Source organism: Podarcis cretensis (assembly GCF_951804945.1).
Source record: "Podarcis cretensis genome assembly, chromosome: 2".
NCBI classification, from domain to species: Eukaryota; Metazoa; Chordata; class Lepidosauria; order Squamata; family Lacertidae; genus Podarcis; species Podarcis cretensis.
The window spans coordinates 81,491,915-81,512,748 of record NC_137171.1 but is presented as its reverse complement, the minus strand read 5'-3'; the positions used below and the strand labels follow the sequence as shown (position 1 = coordinate 81,512,748).

The following is a 20,834-nucleotide window of genomic DNA, read 5'->3' as shown; positions in this document are numbered from 1 at the left end:
CAGATTTTTGTACAATTAAGAAGACAATATGGCTCAAATAAAAGTGATCATAATGTCCTGTTACTGCTGAAATTTTCAGTGTCTTCTTCATGTTTCCATATTTTTTTGACATGTAAAGTAAAATATATAATTTCCCCTTAGTGGAACAGCATCTTGTTCAGAAAAGGCCCTTGGGAAACAGATTAAGTAGTCCTTAATTCTCCATAACTTCCCTAATCAAATCTACAGCCCTTGGCAACTGCCTTTCTTTCTTTCTTTCTTTCATTCATATTTAGTCTGAGCTTCTGTCTGTAACATGATGCTAATAATAGTTGCCTACCTTACAGAGCTGTTGTGATGATTATTGAGTCAAAGTAATGTGAAATGCTAATTATTTTAGGTCTTAGGAAAACAGAACAATGTACATTACAGTCATAATTATTAGTGGTTCTCTTTCATGTGACAAAATCTTTTTTTTAATAATAATATTTTATTACATTTTAACAATAAAGTTATAAGACAATATATAGAAAAAACACACAAGAAAAATACAAAAACACAAAAATACAAAAATACAAACATTTAACATAGAACAAGAAAAAAAGAAAAAAAGAAAAAACCTTCTTTCTTAATTTCTCATCTTTGATTAACTTATTTTCCTGACTTCCTCATGCCTCCCTTTTTTGTATTCCATTTAAAGATTGGTTCAGCAAATTCATATCCTGTTAGTTTATCCTTAATTATTTTTCCTCCATGTGACAAAATCTTTGCCTAGTTGGGTACATTTTGTCAACATAATTTAGTTTATTATGCCAGATTCTTGTTAATGCCCTTTGTGAATAGCCTAGAATGGATCTCTTTCATAAAGTGATTAAATCTCCATGATACAAAGTATGCTTTCAAAGCTTGAAATAACTGTCCTAAGTCTGTCCACAGTGGAAAATGCAATGCTCCAAATTCTGGATGTAGAATTGAATGTTCTTTGGATGAAGAAATGTAGATGTTTGATAAAGATAGCCTGCCTAGAAAAAAGACATGTGACATGATATGTATCGCTCTTTGCGTGGATACATGCCTTGCTTGCATATAGGATTATAGGCAGAATGCACAAGGCAACAGCTTATTCTTCCCACTAATCATGTTGTAGAGGCACAGTTGCCATTTTCACAAGGAACCACTGTTTTATAGGCATGTATTAGGCCCCTAAAATGCACACACTTAAAATGTGTAGACAACATTTATCTGAACCCAAATGCTATCAACAATGATAGAGAATGGTTATGAAATTTAATGGGCAAGCCAATATATGTATGTGAATTAGGCTCGTGGCCAGTTAAAAATCTTAGCTGCTTAATTTCCTGCCTTTTAACTGATTGATTGATTAAATTTAAATTTAAATAAATTAGCAAGTCGCATAAAGCTTTATAGGTGCTTTATAGTGGAGAAATTATTACATTTACTCATTAAACTTACACTTGATCATTGTTAGTAGGAAACTAAGGGTTGGCATCAATGTACTTGGAGTAGCCCTACTGAAATTAATTGGCATGCCTTACTTAATTTATTAATTTTAATGGGTCTACTGACTAGCAATGGATACAACCCCATTTTTATTCTTCAGAACCCCTTTAAGTAAAACACAGGGATCAAAACCACTTCCAAAAAGCATTGTTAACTTTCATCCTTGCTGATTAGAATTGCTTCCCCTCACCTCCACTAAAGGTCTAGTTGACCATACTACCAGTTAAATTGATTGGTAAGTTCATCCCTGTTTGAAATTCCAATACCTCAAAAGATAATGAGCTGCTGAAATTCATGAAGCACTGGATGAAGCACTTACAACATTTAAAAATAATACAAAATTGGCATTTCCTAGACAGGAATCAGAATTGGCTTAATTAACCAGCTTGTATATCCATCTGGTATATATAGGTTTGGGTGGGCATTGTGTCAAGGGTTTAGCTTTTGCTTTGTCTTGTTTTGCTCAGGATGCTTACTGGGCAGCTTTTGTTTTCAACTTCTCTTGTCCTGACAGAATCCTCTCCTCTCCAGTCGCAAGTCATTTTGTGATATTTGATGACTAAACTGATCAACAGACAAATGGTTTAAAATACTAAGACGGTAGAAACAAGTTGCTGTTTCCTAAAACCAACAATGCCCACTATTCAGGAGATTTTTTGTAGGCCATAAAACATCTCTGTGGCCTGCCATACTGCTATTTTTGAAACAATTGATTGCTCTCTAGAGTTGTGTTTTATGGCAGGTTGAGCAGAACTTTCCATTAGTCTGCCAGTTTTGTCTAGAATTTTAACCCCACTCGCCAATACTCTCCCTTCATGTCACCATATTGAAATTGTGTCTTATATGATACATGAAACATTTAGTCTTCTGTTCTAGGATTAAGGAGGATTCCATATCCCTCATATATTTTTGATCCAGTTCTTTAAAAGAAGAATCATGGAATCATAGAATCATAGAATCATAGAGTTGGAAGAGACCACAAGGGCCATCGAGTCCAACCCCCTGCCAAGCAGGAAACACCATCAGAGCACTCCTGACATATGGTTGTCAAGCCTCTGCTTAAAGACCTCCAAAGAAGGAGACTCCACCACACTCCTTGGCAGCAAATTCCACTGTCGAACAGCTCTTACTGTCAGGAAGTTCTTCCTAATGTATAGGTGGAATCTTTTTTCTTGTAGTTTGGAACCATTGCTCCGTGTCCGCTTCTCTGGAGCAGCAGTAAACAACCTTTCTCCCTCCTCTATGTGACATCCTTTTATATATTTGAACATGGCTATCATATCACCCCTTAACCTCCTCTTCTCCAGGCTAAACATGCCCAGCTCCCTTAGCCGTTCTTCATAAGGCATCATTTCCAGGCCTTTGACGATTTTGGTTGCCCTCCTCTGGACACGTTCCAGTTTGTCAGTGTCCTTCTTGAACTGTGGTGCCCAAAACTGGACACAGTACTCCAGGTGAGGTCTGACCAGAGCAGAATACAGTGGCACTATTACTTCCCTTGATCTAGATGCAATACTCCTATTGATGCAGCCCAGAATTGCATTGGCTTTTTTAGCTGCCGCGTCACACTGTTGGCTCATGTCAAGTTTGTGGTCAACCAAGACTCCTAGATCCTTTTCACATGTACTGCTCTCAAGCCAGGTGTCACCCATCTTGTATTTGTGCATCTCATTTTTTTTGCCCAAGTGTAATACTTTACATTTCTCCCTATTAAAATTCATCTTGTTTGTTTTGGCCCAGTTCTCTAATCTGTCAAGGTCATTTTGAAGTGTGATCCTGTCCTCTGGGGTGTTAGCCACCCCTCCCAGTTTGGTGTCATCTGCAAATTTGATCAGGATGCCCTTGAGTCCATCATCCAAGTCGTTGATAAAGATGTTGAATAAGACCGTGCCCAAGACAGAACCCTGTGGCACCCCACTAGTCACTCTTCTCCAGGATGAAGAGGAACCATTGATGAGCACCCTTTGGGTTCGGTCAGTCAGCCAGTTACAAATCCACTGAGTGGTAGCATAGTCAAGACCGCATTTTACCAGCTTCTTTACAAGAATATCATGGGGCACCTTGTCAAATGCCTTGCTGAAATCAAGGTAGGCTACATCCACTGCGTTCCCTTCATCTACCAGGCTTGTAATTCTGTCAAAAAACAAGATCAGGTTAGTCTGACACGACTTATTTTTCAGAAATCCATGCTGACTATTGGTGATCACAGTATTCCTTTCTAGGTGCTCACAAACTGTTTGCTTAATGATCTGCTCCAGAATCTTCCCTGGTATTGATGTCAGACTGACTGGGCGGTAATTATTTGGGTCCTCTCTTTTCCCCTTTTTGAAAATAGGGACAACATTTGCCCTCCTCCAGTCTGCCGGGACTTCGCCTGTTCTCCAGGAATTCTCAAAGATGACTGCCAGTGGTTCTGAGATCACATCTGCCAGTTCTTTTAATACTCTTGGATGCAGTTCATCTGGCCCTGGAGACTTGAATACATCTAAACTAGCCAAGTATTCTTGTACTATCTCCTTAGTTATTCTGGGCTGTGTTTCCTCTGCTGAATCATTTGCTCCAAATTCTTCAGGTCGGGCATTGTTTTCTTTATCGGAGAAGACTGAGGCAAAGAAGGCATTGAGGAGTTCAGCCCTTTCTGTGTCCCCTGTTTGCATTTCACCATCTTCTCCTCTGAGTGACCCCACTGTTTCTTTGTTCTTCCTTTTGCTACGAACATACCCATAAAAGCCTTTTTTGTTGCTTTTAACCTCTCTAGCAAGCCTGAGTTCATTCTGTGCTTTAGCTTTTCTGACTTTGTGTCTACACGTGCTGGCTATTTGTTTGAATTCCTCTTTGGTGGTTTCCCCCCTTTTCCATTTTTTGTACACATCCTTTTTAATCTTAACTCAGTTAAAAGTTCTTTAGATAGCCACCCTGGCTTCTTTAAGCACCTTCCATGTTTCCGTCTCATTGGTATTGCCTGAAGTTGTGCTTTTACTATCTCCCTCTTAACAAACTCCCAGCCATCATGAACTCCCTTTCCTTTTAGTATTACTGTCCATGGGATCTCACCCAGCACTTCCCTAAGTTTTATGAAGTCGTCTTTCTTAAAGTCAAGAAAATGAGTCCTAGTATGCTTGGCTGCTCCTTTCCGCTGTACAGTAAACTTCAGAAGAGCATGATCACTCGCGCCTAATGATCCTTCCACTTCTACCCCACTAACCAGGTCATCAACATTGGTTAGGACCAGATCTAAAATGGCTGTTCCTCTTGTTGCTTCTTCCACTTTCTGGACAACGAAGTTGTCTGCAAGGCCAGTGAGGAATTTGTTTGACCTTATGCTCTTGGCTGAGTTTGACATCCAGCAAATATCCGGGTAATTGAAGTCCCCCATTACTACTATCTCCCTTCCTTTTGCATGCTTGGCCATCTGTTCCAGGAAGGCATCATCTATGTCCTCCATTTGGCTTGGGGATCTATAGTAAACTCCCACAATGAGGTCCCTGTTATTCATCTCTCCCTTAATTTTGACCCAAATGCTCTCACTTTGGCTTTGAGGTTCTAAATCTTGGATCTCTTCACAGGTATACACATCCCTGACATATAACGCCACTCCTCCTCCTTTCTTGTCTGGTCTGTTTCTCTGAAATAGATTGTAACCCTCCATTTTTACATTCCAGTCGTGGGACTTATCCCACCAGGTTTCAGTGATGCCTATTATGTCATATTTAGTTTGCTGTACCAAGAGCTCAAGCTCATCTTGTTTATGACCCATGCTTTGCGCATTAGTGTACAGACATTGAAGTCCATTAATCATTCCCCCGTGTCTCTTATTTAAGGATTTTTTCTTCCCACCACTAGGTCTGCGTGCTGTTTGCTCCATTTGGTCTATGACATTTGGATGATCATGTTCATCAATTGATAGACTCCTACCTTCAGGAGCACTGTCTTCCTCCCCCACATTAGTCAGTTTAAAGCCCTCCTGATGAGGTTTCTGAGATTTTTGGCAAAAACATTCCTCCCAACCGTTGTGAGGTGCAGCCCATCGCTTGCCAGAAGTCCATCTTCAAGAAACTGCAGTCCGTGATCTAAGAATCCAAACCGTTCCTGTTTACACCATTTGCGAAGCCAGCTGTTCACTTCCACTATTTTTCTCTCTCTCCCTGGGCCACGTCGTTCAACTGGGAGGACAGATGAGATGACAATTTGTGCATTTAATTGCTTCAATTTCCTGCCCAGAGCCTCATAGTCTCTTTTGATCTTCTGGACTAAGACTAAGGCTTCAATGGGGTGGAGGATGAATAAAGCGTTAGCAGGGGGGAAGTGTTCAAAAGTATAATGAAGAACTGCTTTCCTTTTAATAGCATAAGGAAAGTTTAACATAAGATGGTCGTCGCACAAAGCGCTGACTGTTTCCGCTGAAGAGCCTCTTTCTCATGTGCAACAGCCACGCTGTTGGTTTCTGTGCCTCAGCCAAGCATTTCTGTTGAAACAGTTTGTAGTGGAGCAGTTCTCACACAGAGAGAGGTGGCAACAAACCTGTATGAGGATTTGCTAAAATGAATATCTCGCTGTGTGGAGCAGCCCCCTCTGTTTATGTCAAGTGGCCTCTCCATAATGACTATTTCATTAGGATAGGCACTTAATCTATCCCTACTACCTGTTTTGTGTTCAAAATAAATATGGGTGTTTATTAGGATCAACACACATCTGGAACCCTACAGGGAGGACAAGGAAAGTATGTGGACAATTTTTTGGGGTGGTTACATTTCCCTGTAATCAGAACCATAGAGCCCAAAGCTAATTTTCATTAAAAGAAAAGAAAAAGCAACCGTGCCTTTGTTACATGCATAAATTATTGGTTCTTGTTAATCTCCTCAGCTGGATGTGGTAAGAAATGCACTAGAACTTTCTGTTTTGCTACCTCAATAGAAATTAATCTCAAATAATACTGCGTAATGTACGATTGATTCACAACAGTCTTAGAAATCACAACATAGTAATGTTTTGGGACTATAGATTCACCATGTTCAACCTATGTTGTGTGAGTGGAGGTTGTGTATGATCCTACAAATCTGATTCTGATCCTTGAAATCTGGTTATGTTGTACATCTGTGTTGAACCTCATAACTAGAGGACTGGTAACATTCTAAAATGGAAAATAGAACCGTTGTCCTTCTTAGTATCTTCATTAATTTCCTCTGATGTATTTTCTTAATATTAGCTTGGATCGCAGGCTGCCCTTCTGCTTGTGGAAGATACCTTCTGTGAGCGAAAGGACACTTTGGATGCAAATCCTCTGCTATGGATCCAAGCTGTTCTGTATGCACATATGTTGATTTCAGAAGATGCCATAGAAAAGAATTCTACCATTTAAGTTTCAAATTAGTTTGATATTTGCTTTACCATGAATACGGAAGATACTATACTATTGTTTTGCATTAGACCAAATAGCTACCCAAAGTAAGTTTGCTAGTAATTCAATACTGTTGAACTGAAATCTATTCTGAGTAGACCTAAGGCTGATTTGTTTTTCCTTGCAGGGTGTCAAACCAGCAAGTTTTGATAAAGTTACTGACCCTGAAATTAAGGAGATAATTGGAGAATGCATTTGCAAAAATAAAGAAGAGAGGTGTGTTTCAAATAGTAAATTTTTTCATCACTGAGTAGATATTAAACTGACTTTTGTGTTTGTGGCAGAGAGAGGATAACAGGAGAATATCCAGTTCCAGCTGATGCAACTCTAAGGCTTAGGGTTTTCCTACAAGTTTTCTTGGATAAAACATGTGATCTGGATTCTTTTCTGTTTGTTTCTGTCCCAGTTCTGTTCCCTTGGTAGCTAGACAGGGCGAGTGTTTTCCTGGTGGTTTTGCTAGACCAATCCTACTGGATTGCCTATACAAGATTAATTTGAGGGGCACCAGATTGCAATAGTTTGGGTTCTTCCTGGGGAATAGTTTTGGGGGATATTTGCTTGGCACAGTAGCCATTGGCATACAGTATTTCACAAGGTTTTATCCTACCCCCTATACTGTTCAACATCTACATGAAACCACTGGTGAGATCACCTGGCGATTGTGCCATCAGTATGCTGATGATGCACAGCTCCACCTTTCTTTCCCATCAGGCTCAAGAGGGAAGGTGGAGGTTCTAAACCATTGCTTGTGATCATGGAAGGACTGGATGTGGGCAAAGAAACAAGAGAGTAATCCAGGCAAAGCCATGCCTATCGCAATTAGTGCCTCTTTGATATGGTGCCTCTATAAAATAGAAATGAATAAATCCACTTAAAGAAATGAATAAAATAATTAATCAGATTGTGTTAAAAGTAGGCAAATTAATGGAACACAATTCTGTTCTATCAGCCATGGTAGCAAAATGGAGTCTCCACGTTCTGGGAAAGTATACCTTTGAATATCTGTTACTGAGGTACAAATTAGGAAAAGGCCAGAGGATTTCCCATTATGCTTCTGAGCTTGTTGGATGGTCACTGCTGAAAAGAAGTTGCATTCCTTATACTGTTCTTACATTCTAAAATGTTGTCCCAAATGTTTAATGTACATCTATAAACTTTGTTAGAGCCTGAAAACATTAGACAGACTTTTGCTCCAGGCTTCTTTCCTAAAATATATCCATTGTTTACTTTGTTATTGGTTAGGCTCCTTCAGTTTTTGTTTTAATTACTGAAGGCCCCTCTGCTGGTTTTTATGTGATACACAGTTTTGTTTTGTTTTAAAATGTATTAAAATCTGTAGTGCCTTAATACGGTTTTTGTAATTTGTCCTTGTTCCAGATATGAAATTAAAGATTTACTAAGCCATGCCTTTTTTGCTGAAGATACTGGGGTAAGAGTGGAACTTGCAGAAGAAGATGATGGTAGGAAATCCTCTATTGCCTTAAGACTCTGGGTAGAAGATCCTAAGAAACTGAAAGGAAAACCCAAAGATAATGGAGCCATTGAGTTTACTTTTGATCTGGAGAAGGAAACTCCTGATGATGTTGCACAAGAAATGGTAAAATAAACTTCTCCTGACAAAAATATATATATAAGTAGTACATTAATCTCAAAGGACACCAGGAGCAAATCTGGTAAAGTAAATTCCATTCCAAAGATTCAGCTCAGAGAGATTTAGAAGGCTTGGGTAAGAAATTAGGAGAATAAAAGATCCTGAATTAGAGTACTGAATAGAGTCTGCACCATTTCTAACTTTTTCTCCAGTAAGATGAGATGTGTCCAAATTAATTTCTTGGTAAAAACTGCAGAAACAAAGAACAAGGGCTATTCAAGGTTTAATACTGATACCTTTAGGATAAACTTTGTCAAGTTTGCTGCTGAGTTGTTTTATATACTGAATATATATTGCTCCCCCCACTTCCCTTTCCCTCCATCTATGATTAAACAACAGCAACAAAATAGATGTGGCAGTTCAATGGCTGATTAAGAAGGGACATAAAACAAAGAAAAGTCTAATGGGAACACAAATGCTCCTTTCTTAATTTATAGATTAATCACAGTGTCAGGAGAACAGATTTCTTTGTAATATCAGGAAGGCACTGTGGATCTGATTTCTTCTTTAGGTGTAAGGACTGAGTAGCCAATGCATAAAAATGGCTACCCAAGTAGAAGGTGGGGAGTCGGATATGAAGAAACCATGATTAAATAACCATTAGTTCTGCATTTCTTGGGTTGCAATCCTATACAGTGGTACCTCGGGTTACAAACACCTTGAGATACAAATACTTCAGGTTACGGAGTCTGCTAACCTGGAAGTAGTACCTCAGGTTAAGAATTTTACCTCAGGATGAGAACAGAAATCGCGCTGCGGCAGCACAGCAGCAGCGGGAAGCCCCATTAGCTAAAGTGGTACCTCAGGTTAAGAACGGTTTCAGGTTAAGAATGGACATCCGGAGCAAATTAAGTTCATAACCAGAGGTATACACATTGTTCAGTACAATTATGTATAGCTTCTGATGGTTACAGCAAAAGCACTGCTGCATCTGTTCTACTACAAGTTGGTTCTTTACATTTTTATTCTTCCCACATACATATGGAAGAGCATGATGTACTTTTGTGGACATTCAGATGATATGTAATATGAGGCGCTGATCAGAGTAAGTGTGCTTGAGCCTTTGACAAAACACTGCTAGAATGCCTCTGGGATCTTCTCAGGGCAAGACTGTTAGCCCTCAGTTTCCCAACAGAATTTGTTCACAAGAAAGCTTTTCCCCAAAAAACATTTCTCACTGGTTCCAGTACAGTATAGTATTTTTCAGACTGTTTGCCATAGGGTCCGTCATACTGTGATTTACCAACATAGAATAAATTTGCTTGGATGTATGAAGAGCTCTTGTGTGAAGCACAAAGTTGCTGTGTTAGCAAATACATTGGTAAAGTTGCCAGTGGAAGTTATGCAAGAATTCAGTTCTTCATGGGAAGTACTCCTGAAGTAACAAGGAAGCTCTGTAGCCTTGCTTACCCAAAAGTGTTCTGTCCTCTTCTGTCACTCCCATCAAGATGTCTTTAATGAAAAGCAGGTTGGCTCCAATAAGCTAGGCAGTATCAGTTGGGCCCAAATCTATTTGCTTGCTTGAGGAATAAATGAGATTTTTGCAGTAAACTCCGTTTCTTTTCCATCCAGCAAGCTAATGCTGATATGCCAGTTTTTTTAATCAGCACGCATATATTTTAAAAGGCTTAATTAGACTACACAAAACACTTACACCTGAGTCCTTTGGTTTTAAATATTTTAATGTTTCATTTTAAAAATCATGGGGTGAATTTGTTTCAGTTCCATACCACGTCTTAGACCCTAACATAAATATGGAAATACATACATTTCTGATTGGGTGAAAGACAGAATAACCCAAGAGGTAAAAGTAAAAGTATCAGTGCCAAGTGAGCTTTTGAAATGCTATCAGCTGAATATGCTTATATTGTAGTTAATGTGACATGAGATGACTTTTTTACATAGTACCTAAAGATTGGTACATGGCTTGGTGAGCCTACGTTTGCAGGAGCAGCTGCACAAATGATATATTCACAGTAGGAAAGGCATTTATTTACTGAATTTATATCCCACATTTTTCTCCAATGAGCTCATGGTTCTCCCCCTCCTCAGTTAATCCCCACAGCAACCCTCTGAGGTAGGTTAGGCTGAGAGGCAGTGACTGGCCAACGGTTACCCAGTGAGCTTCATGTCCAAGTGAAGATTTTAACCCTGGTCTCCCAGGTCCTAGTCCCAGTTACAGATAGGTAGCCGTGTTGGTCTGCCATAGTCAAAACAAAATAAAAAAATTCCTTCCAGTTGGTCTTTAAGGTGCTACTGGAAGGAATTTTTTTATTTTGTTAGGTCCTAGTCCAACACGCTAACCACTACACCACACTGGCTCTTGTTATATGTTCTATGTTTTCTCCATTATGATATGCATTCTGTTTCAGATACAGAGATTAATACATGTAAATGAAATTGTAAAGTAGATTTCAGATGCAAGACAGCATAAAATGAATAATTGTCTTAAACATTGCAACTTGAATATCTGGCCTAGGTGCCTAGTTCCATTTTGAAAATATCATTGCTGCAAACCTGTCTTACTGAAAAACGTGAAACAGAGGTAGCCTCTGTAAGGTTTTGTTCCTGAAAAGCTGTAGTCTTAAGCTGCAATGCAGTTTGGAAAAATTGTAGGTTATTCATGAAGCAGACATCTGAGATTATGCCAAATATGATGGCAGTGTGCACTGGGTTTAATTATTCCTATAAATGCCCCCTTCCTGTCAGCCATCTGTTATGCTTTGACTGAAAAAGTAACACTCACTAACAACTGATTTTATATGGTGCTCCAGTGATCTTCAAATTAGAGTGATTGACAGACATATGTTTAAATAGAATAATAGTTGCTTGATCTGGTGCTGGTTTTGCAGCTACGTCACTATTTTATGAAAAACTGTGGCATGAGTTATATCACACTTCTTTGAAAACTCTTTAGAAAATACTCTGCTGAATGAACACCTACATGTATGTGGATTCATAGCTGAACAATCATGGCTTTATTTCAGGTTGATGCTGGATTTTTTCATGAGAGCGATGTCAAAATTGTTGCAAAGTCAATACGTGACAGAGTAGCATTAATACAGTGGAGAAGAGAGAGGATTTGGCCTCTCCTGCAATCAGAAGAACAACGGGATCCGGAGAGTTTAGAAAAAATGAAGATTCCACAAGCACAACCAGTTCAGGTTATGTACCTTTCTCACACTGGTCATCACATACTGTCGGAACCAGAAGAGCCTGAAGCTGACCAGCATCTTTCTCAGCAGAATCTTCCCACAAGCATCACTTCACTTGCATGTAAGTTGCTTGGTTTCAGTATTCATAGAAACCCAACTGAGAGTATATAACAAGGCACTGGTGGTGAATAATACATGAAAGCAGTGCTTTTTTTCTGGGGGGACTCAAGGGGACCTAAACACACCCCTAAACATTTTGTGAAGCTTTGTACTTTTGTCCATTTACTGTACAGTGTGGTACCTTGGGTTACAAACACCTCGGGTCACAAACACTTTGGGTTACAGACTCTGCTAACCCAGAAGTAGTACCTCAGGTTAAGAATTTTACCTCAGGATGAGAACAGAAATCATGTGCCAGCAGCGCAGCGGCAGCAGGAGGCCCCATTAGCTAAAGTGGTACCTCAGGTTAAGAATGGTTTCAGGTTAAGAACGGACCTCCAGAACAAATTAAGTACGTAACCAGAGGTACCACTGTATTTATTTTTCCCGATATAAAATGCTGATTTTCTTGAGTCAAAATGAGAGTACCACTAAAAAAATTTTTAAGGAAAAAGCACTGCATGTAAACTAATTAAAGTCTAATAAGAATCATATAGCCACAGTTACCATGCCAGCAAATTTGTAGAGTGTGAAACAGGTAAATTATGCTGGAAAGATGGCAGGGAAAGAAAAACAACTGGGATGCATGGTTCCAAAAGCTCCACGTATTTGTGATTAAAATAAATAAGTGATCTGTAAAGAAACATTTTCTCAAGGGTCAGCAGTTAGCTATCATGACCTGCATTTCTTGTTCAAATCTTCCTATGTTCATGGAGCTGTAGCCAAAACAGTGCTACCCGTGTACAAAAGGGAGGTGCTGGCAGGCTTAAAGTAGCTCTGAGGCTTGCAGATGCTCAGAATATCTTCAGGAAAAAATATCCTAAAGTAGGGTGGGGGAAAAACAACCAGCCCCATTAGCTCACAATGGCATGGAATATTTGACTTGAAAGATGGAAAAAAGTGACAACCAGTTGAGAAGAGAAATGGAAGGAAGTGGTGTTCTGCCAGGGGCCAGAGGTTCCTTTTGAATCTGGAACACAGTAAACATGAAAATGGGATGAGGGCTAAAGATTTCATTAAACAGTTCAAAGAAAGCTGCAAAGCATTGCCATTCTCTGACATCCTTCTTGTTCCTGGGGATGTTAGTCCGACATGACCCCTGCAGCTTGGTAGCACTCTCTGCATATCCTTGTGTAGAGCTTCAACTAACAGAGGTGTTCTTGGGACTTACTTCCTGTTGAGATTACATATTCCACACCTATTATTTTCATCCCAGGTAGTGTTTCCAGCTAGAGTGAAGCACTAACTAATATATGGCAAGCAGCCACCATAGATAGTTTTTTTTAAAAAAAGTATTATTATTATTATTATTATTATTATTATTATTATTATTATTCCCCAACCTTTTCCCTGACAAGGTCTCAAGGTGGCTTACAGATAAAACAAGAACAGTTAAACACGGGAGAAACCATTAAAAAGCAATTAAACATTAATAGAATTAAAATTCTATATCGTAGCAGATAGTCCCTACAGCAGGAGTCATATGGGACCCCTGCAAAAACTTATCTAGAAAATTACAATTCTGAAACTGTTCTGTCCAAGTGCTATGGATTGGGTCAGGATTGAATATACTTACTTACCAGCACAATAGAATTCTGCTTCATTGCTGAAGCTTGTAGGCCACTATATTCGAAGATGAGACACAATATTTTTGACTACAGAAATAACTGAAATAGTATCATAATAGACAACTCTAATTTTCTGTTTCAGTAAAACAGATCGAATTTCCTAATATGAGAACTAGACCTCAAATAACAATATACATTTTAACTAAATTAGTTAAAACATCTAGCTATAAAATAATTATTCATTGAGAGCTGCTTACAAAACATAAATATGTTTAAAAATAAGATGCCGTTTAATCCCACCACTTCCATTTTAAATTTTTTTTTGCTGTACTTTAAAGCACCAGTATCATATGCTATTTGGATGGTAGCATAGTGCTTTTGTGTCTAAAAGCCCTATAAATAATTTCCTTTACGCTGCCTGTGATACTCAAAGAAGGCAGAAATGAAGATAAATAATTTAGCATCTCTGTACGACATGATGAGCCATAAAAATCCAGACTTGGCTTCCTACTGCTACTTCAGCTCTGTATAGTTACACTCCCCGCACCCCATTTGTGGTTACAAATAATTTCTGTAATAGATTAAAATATCTATGCTGTAAACATCTCTACATTATAAAATACATGGAGTCTTTCTTATAAACAATTACATGAGCAAAACTTGAAGTGGCTTCTCCCACCCCACTAAAAGGAAGATTGATTGGACCATGATGAATTTTCATCAGCTAATGGTTTGATTTGGCCCAAACCTATGAGAGCTAGAACTGAATCCCCCAAAATCAGAAGAAATGTAACTTCCCAAATACTTTTATTAAGCCTGAGCTTGATTTTGGCTCCAGTTAAGAATTGTGTGGCATATGTTCCTTTTTCTGCTTTGTAAAGAGAAACTATTTTAATAATATAGTACCCTATCAAACTTGGAGATGCTGGACTGTTGATATCAGCTATACAATAACATAGCATAGTGTTTAAACATTCCACACTCCAAAGACATATTTAAAGCACATCAGCTGAGAAGGAGGGCTGTTGCCCATTCTCTGCTCATCAGCTGATCAATCTGATAGCCAGTTTCCTGGGCTCTGCCCTCCCCAGTGCTTTGTCTGCTCCCCCTCTTTTTGCTGCCACTGCCAAGATCAGTAGGGCCATTGGGGCAGAAAAAAAATTGCTTGGTTAGCTGGGATCAAATTGCTTTAGGGTTATGGTTAAATAAGCTAGTGTCCTTGTTGTAAAAGCAGAAACTAGGGCAGGAAGCATTCATATAAAGCAAGGTTGGGGAATTTCTTTGCCCACTATCTCCTCCAACTCTGCAGGCCAGCTTGGGCAAGTGACCTGTCAGTCACCTGATGTTCTTATGAAATTAACAGGCAGATTCTCTTGCCCACTTGTCAAAGTCTCTTCCACGGTGCTTCCCAAGTATTTGACAGCCAGCTGGCTGTTGGGTGCTTGGGGACCGCAGTACATGGGGCTTTGCCAGCCCTATACTTGGAAAAAGCATCAAGCACAGGGCTAGCAAAACTGCTTTCTGCAAGGATTGGCTAAGTGGTTGAGCTCCTTGCAGGGAACTTGGTAGGGCAGCCAATCCAGCTGTGTCTGTACAGCCCCACACATATTACCACATATGGTGTCAGGTGTGGGGCAGGTGTGCATAGTTTGGGGAGGAAAGGTGATGTGGGCCAAATTGAAACCTTACCAGATCTGACCCCTGGGTTGGAGGTTCTTCACCCCGATATAAAGTAAACTGAACTCACTCTTTCACAAGAAAATTCTTTGTTCTTTGCCATTTCTCATTGCAGAGCAAATGGCACTTGAACTTTAATACTTAAGTTGTTTTCTCCCAGCAACAAATAACAATAGAACAAAGCACTCTTTGTATTTCTATCACTCAGAAAGTAATGCACCCAAATTACTTCTGTTTTTTTCTACTACATGTCCTTCAGCTTTACTAAAAGTATATATATAAAAAAATATTTTACTGATGGGCATTAGTAAGCCGGAGTCTGCTCACACTTGTTTTGCATGCAGCCCATATTCTATGCTTCTTTGCTCCTTTCTATGAGCAGAGGAAATATAACACAGAATCACCAACATCCATTCTCATTCAAAGCGCTGAGCTGTATAGAAAAGAGATTGTAGTGTCAGCATGACCAGGACTTTGGACTGCACCAATAAATATCTATTGAATACTCCACATTAACATTGACTTGAATGACATGCTATGGCCATGATGATTTCCTATAAAGTCAAAGCGTAAAGGCTGATTTAAGGTTCAAAGCAGGGGAGTATGCAAGCAGGCTGCTGAACAGTTCCTTCCTTTCATCCATCCATCCACCCCACTCCTACATTTAATATTTTCCCCTAATTCCACACCTACTTTAGAGGAAATTTGCAATAACAAAATTCCAGCACACTTTACTGCTTCAGTCCTGTATATATGGCCCCTTGGGATTTGTAATATCATCACTGAATAAAAGAGAATTAAAAATACAGGAGAAAAAAATATTCCAGCAAGGTGTTCAGCTAACTCATGCCAAGTTGAAATCATAATCAAATCCACTGTGCTATGGGTCTGTAATAGTGTCTGGTAGACATAAATGAGCAAAACATGCTAGACTTGACATGAATTTTTCAGTATGGCTCTATCCAGATAAAGATGGCAATGAGAAAATTGGTAGAGAAAGTAACCCAACAGCCGTTTAGTGTATAACAACTAAAGTGAATTTGAGCAGTGGGCCAATTCTGAGACATGCTGTGCAAGCTGATAAATGCATTATAATTTTAGGAGAAGGTATATGGGCTACTGCACTAGCACACCATTACATAGGCATTGCATTGTTGCAGACTAGCTGGGACATCAGTGAGTTGGGGATCAGAACTAAGTTCCTTTGATTTTTAACACACCCTTTATTTCCCCCCCCCCCATCATCCTTCAGCTGATAGCACATTCGACAGTGGGCAGGGATCAACCGTGTATTCAGACTCCCAGAGCAGCCAGCAAAGTGTCATCTACTCATCTATGCCTGATGCAATACCTCCTGCAATTCAGCGGGTTTATAGCCCACCTCTCAGCGAAAGCCAGACTTTGCCCCATGGTCTTCAGCAGCTGGGACCCTACCAGCAGCCTTCAGTTGTAAGCATAACAGTTTCCTTAAAATACTTTATATTTATGGATCCCCACATATAACCTTTAAGAACAAATTCTTTTTCAGATTCTAGACTCTGAGTCCAGTTTCCCCACATAAATATATGAAGCTCCCCCCATATATATGAATTGGTGCCATAAAAACACATATGCTTATCTACTCAGTATGTATGTTTGCTTTAGCTAGTGTACTCTAACAAACTAACCAGGTGCAATACATTTAATTCAACCCAAATGTGTTTATTAGTTTAACTGTAACCAAATTACCCCTAAACGTTATTGTTTTAAGCATTCTCTCATTTGCTGTGTTTTCTCGCTGTCTCTATAGCCACATATTATTGTTCCTTCATTTTCTCAAGAATCTTTCGGGTCAGATATTTCTTCCAGCTGTTCTAAAGGCCAGGCATCTGTTCAGTACCTGTGTAGCTCTTTAGTTGGACTGAATATTTCAGAGAGGCGAAGAAGCACTTCTGTTGTAGAAGCTCCTAAATCTAACAACCAGTACCTAGGAAGTCATTCACACTTGCTCTCATGCTCCTGTTTCAACAACCAGCAAAAATTAATGGAACTGTTACTGCAAGAAGAGCAGCGAGAAGCCGAACACGAACCTTCAGTCTTATTCAATGACAAAGCTGGCACGTGCCTTGTGTGCTCCTCCTCAGAGACCCCTGGGACACAGTGCTTCTGTACTCGACAGTATTTGCTACCTGCGTTGCACAGCAGTTCCTTCAGTTGCCGTCGCCATAGTGATTCAGTGGTGGCTTTGACACCACATGCGATGCCTCTTACAGCAGAACTGCTGGGATCAAGCCTAAAACCATTGCAGGAGAAGGAAAATGAAATCAGTGAATCACAGCTACCGGGATTGTGGAAGTCTTCAAATTCTGCCGAGTTTATGCTCATTAAACCAACCTGCCATGAGTGCTTGGCTCATCTGCTGCTTTCTGGAGCAGATCTGAACAAAACTGAATTATTAATGCCTCTTAAATGTGCTATACACATTCCTTCCGTCCTCTGCAATAGTCTAAAAACCAGCTCTGCATCTCAACCACATCATGAAACTAGTAAGCTTTATGGCAAAAGTTTAGACCTGTCTTTATTAAATGAATCTGTGCAGCATCTAATTAACCCACAAAATAGCTCTGCCTCAGTAAAAACAGCAAGCACGCCTACGAAAACCCCATATTCAGAATTTATTTCTGAACAAACCAGCAAGGCAGAATGTACCCAGTGTTGCCACAAGCTTGGTCCAGATCAGACGTCGGTGATGCAGAATGACTACCTGACTGAAGGCCTACCAAACATTGGGAGCAGCCTAGCTTGTAAAAAAGATGCCAGAGCTGTGGTAGGTGGAATGCCTCATTGCTTCCTCGCTTGACTTAGAAGACTGAACAATTCCAGGAATGATACTGAATGCATCCTGTTTGACCCGGAATGACTTTCAATCAATTAGAAAAGTCATGCTTGCCCTACTTTCCCCTTTTCTCTCTCCAAAATGCCTGTAATAAAACCTAAGGTGTACTTAGTTTGTATGGTCCCATGAATTCCATGACAGCATCGCTTTCTTAACCCGGGGGAGGGGAATAGCTTTGGTGATTGTACCAGCCTTCCTTTGCTGTTGCAACGGTTCCTCAGATAAATGTACTATCTACCTTGTAAGTTTTAATCTTATCTTGCTGCTTTATTATATAAAGCAAAAGGCCTGCAAATTTGTGCAATTGCAAAATTCAACAATGTAGCTGGGTGCCTCAGTGCCCACCCAACATTTGATTTTCAGTTGTGAAGTATGGATGTGACACTCCTAATACTTTTAAAAAGTAAAATATTTTAACTTGACATTTGTGAGATACATGGGTTATTGCTTTTTTATCTAAATGAAAACTCTTAAAAAGTAAAATACTTTTTCATAAAGATGCACTTTGCTTGATTTTAGTCATCACAACAATTATTTATATTTGATCAGTTTTGTTTCATTTTTTTCTTCAACACCGTTTACATCAGAGTAAGACTTCAAATAGATGACATTATGTTTTAATGAGGACTTTTTGACATATAACATATTCCTATTAATCACTTAGAAAGAAAAGTGCCAGAAGTCATCCTTTGTAATATGGCTTTTAACTCATCAAGTTTTCATTCAGCATCCAGCCACATACATTCTGATGTTTTGTATAGGGTTCCTGCCTTTCTGTAAAAAAATAATAATGCTATTTTATTTTTTTTAACAAGCCATTATTTGTTTTTGGCTAGCCATTTTTATTTCTGCAAAAAAGCTGCTCTTTATCAACTCATAGACTACCGAGTGCTAACATGGCTGTTTTTTATTCATTCATAAAAATATAAAGCAACTCACATGTGTAGTACCTTCTCCCTTTCCTAATGTGTTACAGCATGCTTTTAGTTGCAAACCTCCTCCTCCCCCAAAGTTTATCAGCTGTTTTTAATTACTTGCCTGCCTTTCATGAAAATTTAAGGTGTATTTTATGTGTTTCAATTCTCTTTTCTTTAAAGTCATTTTTGTTTATGCATTTTTCATGGTTGCGTAAGCTGTTCAGGTAGAGGAGACTATTGAACAAACAAGACTTCTCTATGGCATTAGTGCCCAACCACTGAAGTTAGTCGGGGAAGGAAATATGCTGTGGGCAGGCATCAGCTTATGGGGCTATTCATTTATTACTTTTCAGCGCCCTGGAGAGAATGAATTGAATAATTTCCCCTCACCACAACCAGTCCACACTCTGCCATACATTTTGGAAATAGTGAAAATGTTCTCAGAAAGGGTTGAGTCTTTGACACCTCTCCTTTTAAAAACTAAACATTATTCTGTAATCTGACTGGTGCATGGATGCCCTAGTGTGCCTGCTCTCTGCTTTATCACCTTCTCCCCCACCCTCCCATAACATCTTAGAGTCCAACTAGATGGGATGCAAGAGAGCCATGATGGGATGCTCCAGCATTTCCTTTAAAAAACAAAAAACACCACCCACAAAAGGAAGATAGTTGAAAAGTAAGCTGTATGTTTAGACCTCGTGTAGGGGGGAAATATTAGCTTCTGCAGGGAGGGGAATTTTGGCATATGTGAAGTTAATCTCCCTTACCCCTGTAACTGGTCCTGCTCAAATTCCACACACACACACACACTCCTTGCTTGCTTTTGTTGGTTTAAGGAAGGCTGTGTACACACACCCATTTATATTGCATCCACTTCTGGTTTGAGAAGCAGTTAGCCACAATCCATATCTATCCTGTCATTTATTCTGAAACACTGTGTTCTGATGCATTTCAACCCCAAAACCAGCTTCAGTCTGAATTGAAAATAAGTATGAGCCTTTCTGTGTTTTAAGCCAGTAATATGTAAACAGTCAAAAGGTCAGGAGATCTAATGGCAAATCTCCTGTCCCCCATCTGGTTTGACTCATTCTGACAATCCCAAGAAATAAATGGTCACTAGTGCACTGTAAATACATTATTTACCTTCATGTGGAACTGCTAGGAACTGTTGGTGGTGACTTGGAGATTCAGTGCAGGTCAGCATGCCTCAGTTTCCTCTCCACTCTCTTTCCCCCTACCCTTCAATCCCCCTACCATTTCTCAGTACCATAATCATGCTTCCAGGGTTTTCCCACACCTGTCATCTGAGTCATAGGGAAAAGGGAAGTATAGGCATCACGCAATATGCTTGGGTTTTACAACCTTGCTTTTATTGCTAGTTGCTTTAGTGTGAATATTTGTTTGTTTGAATGTTCATATTTTAATATACTTCTCTTGTGAGCCATAATGGGCTAAAAGGCAGATTGCATCAGTTGTAAAATAAATAAATAAAGTCTCATCCCACTCTTGCCTTGTCTCACAGGCATAAGATAATTGCCTCCGTTTAGTGCTAATTGCTCGAGTAGCAAGTTTGCATGCCTTCGTGGAAACAGTGGACACCATGACACCAGCCAGCTTGGGCATTGTTAAGGCAGAGAACAGTGTAAATGAAGGCTATAAAAAACAGAAAGCCATCTGTGACTTTCTGCTCCAATGCTCATACTTATTAAAGATTTTTTTTAGAAAAAGAGAAAGAAAGAAATCTCCTTGCCCACTTACAAGGGAAGCACGGAGGTCTCCAGTAAACATTTACTGCACCTGCAGGTTATGTTCTTAGCATGTATGCATACATCGTTATTGTTTCTTGTGGACACATTTTGGGTATACTGTATTCAAGGTATTCATAGGATCACAGCACTGGAATTGAGGTTCCAGCAGCTTTGTTCCATCCTTTC

At 39.4% G+C, this 20,834-nt stretch overlaps 1 protein-coding gene across 3 annotated transcripts in view; it reads left to right on the top strand.

The window, feature by feature from the left end:
- The window catches only part of WNK2 (WNK lysine deficient protein kinase 2), a 111,936-nt gene that overhangs the window by 34,031 nt on the left and 57,071 nt on the right, over window positions 1–20,834 (top strand). For all 3 annotated transcript variants that reach the window (XM_079964929.1, XM_079964928.1, XM_079964930.1), the window contains exons 6-9: window positions 7,026–7,114; window positions 8,276–8,495; window positions 11,537–11,825; window positions 16,361–16,557. In XM_079964929.1, coding sequence (XP_079821055.1) covers window positions 7,026–7,114; window positions 8,276–8,495; window positions 11,537–11,825; window positions 16,361–16,557 — 795 coding nt within the window. The remainder of the gene's footprint in view (window positions 1–7,025; window positions 7,115–8,275; window positions 8,496–11,536; window positions 11,826–16,360; window positions 16,558–20,834) is intronic.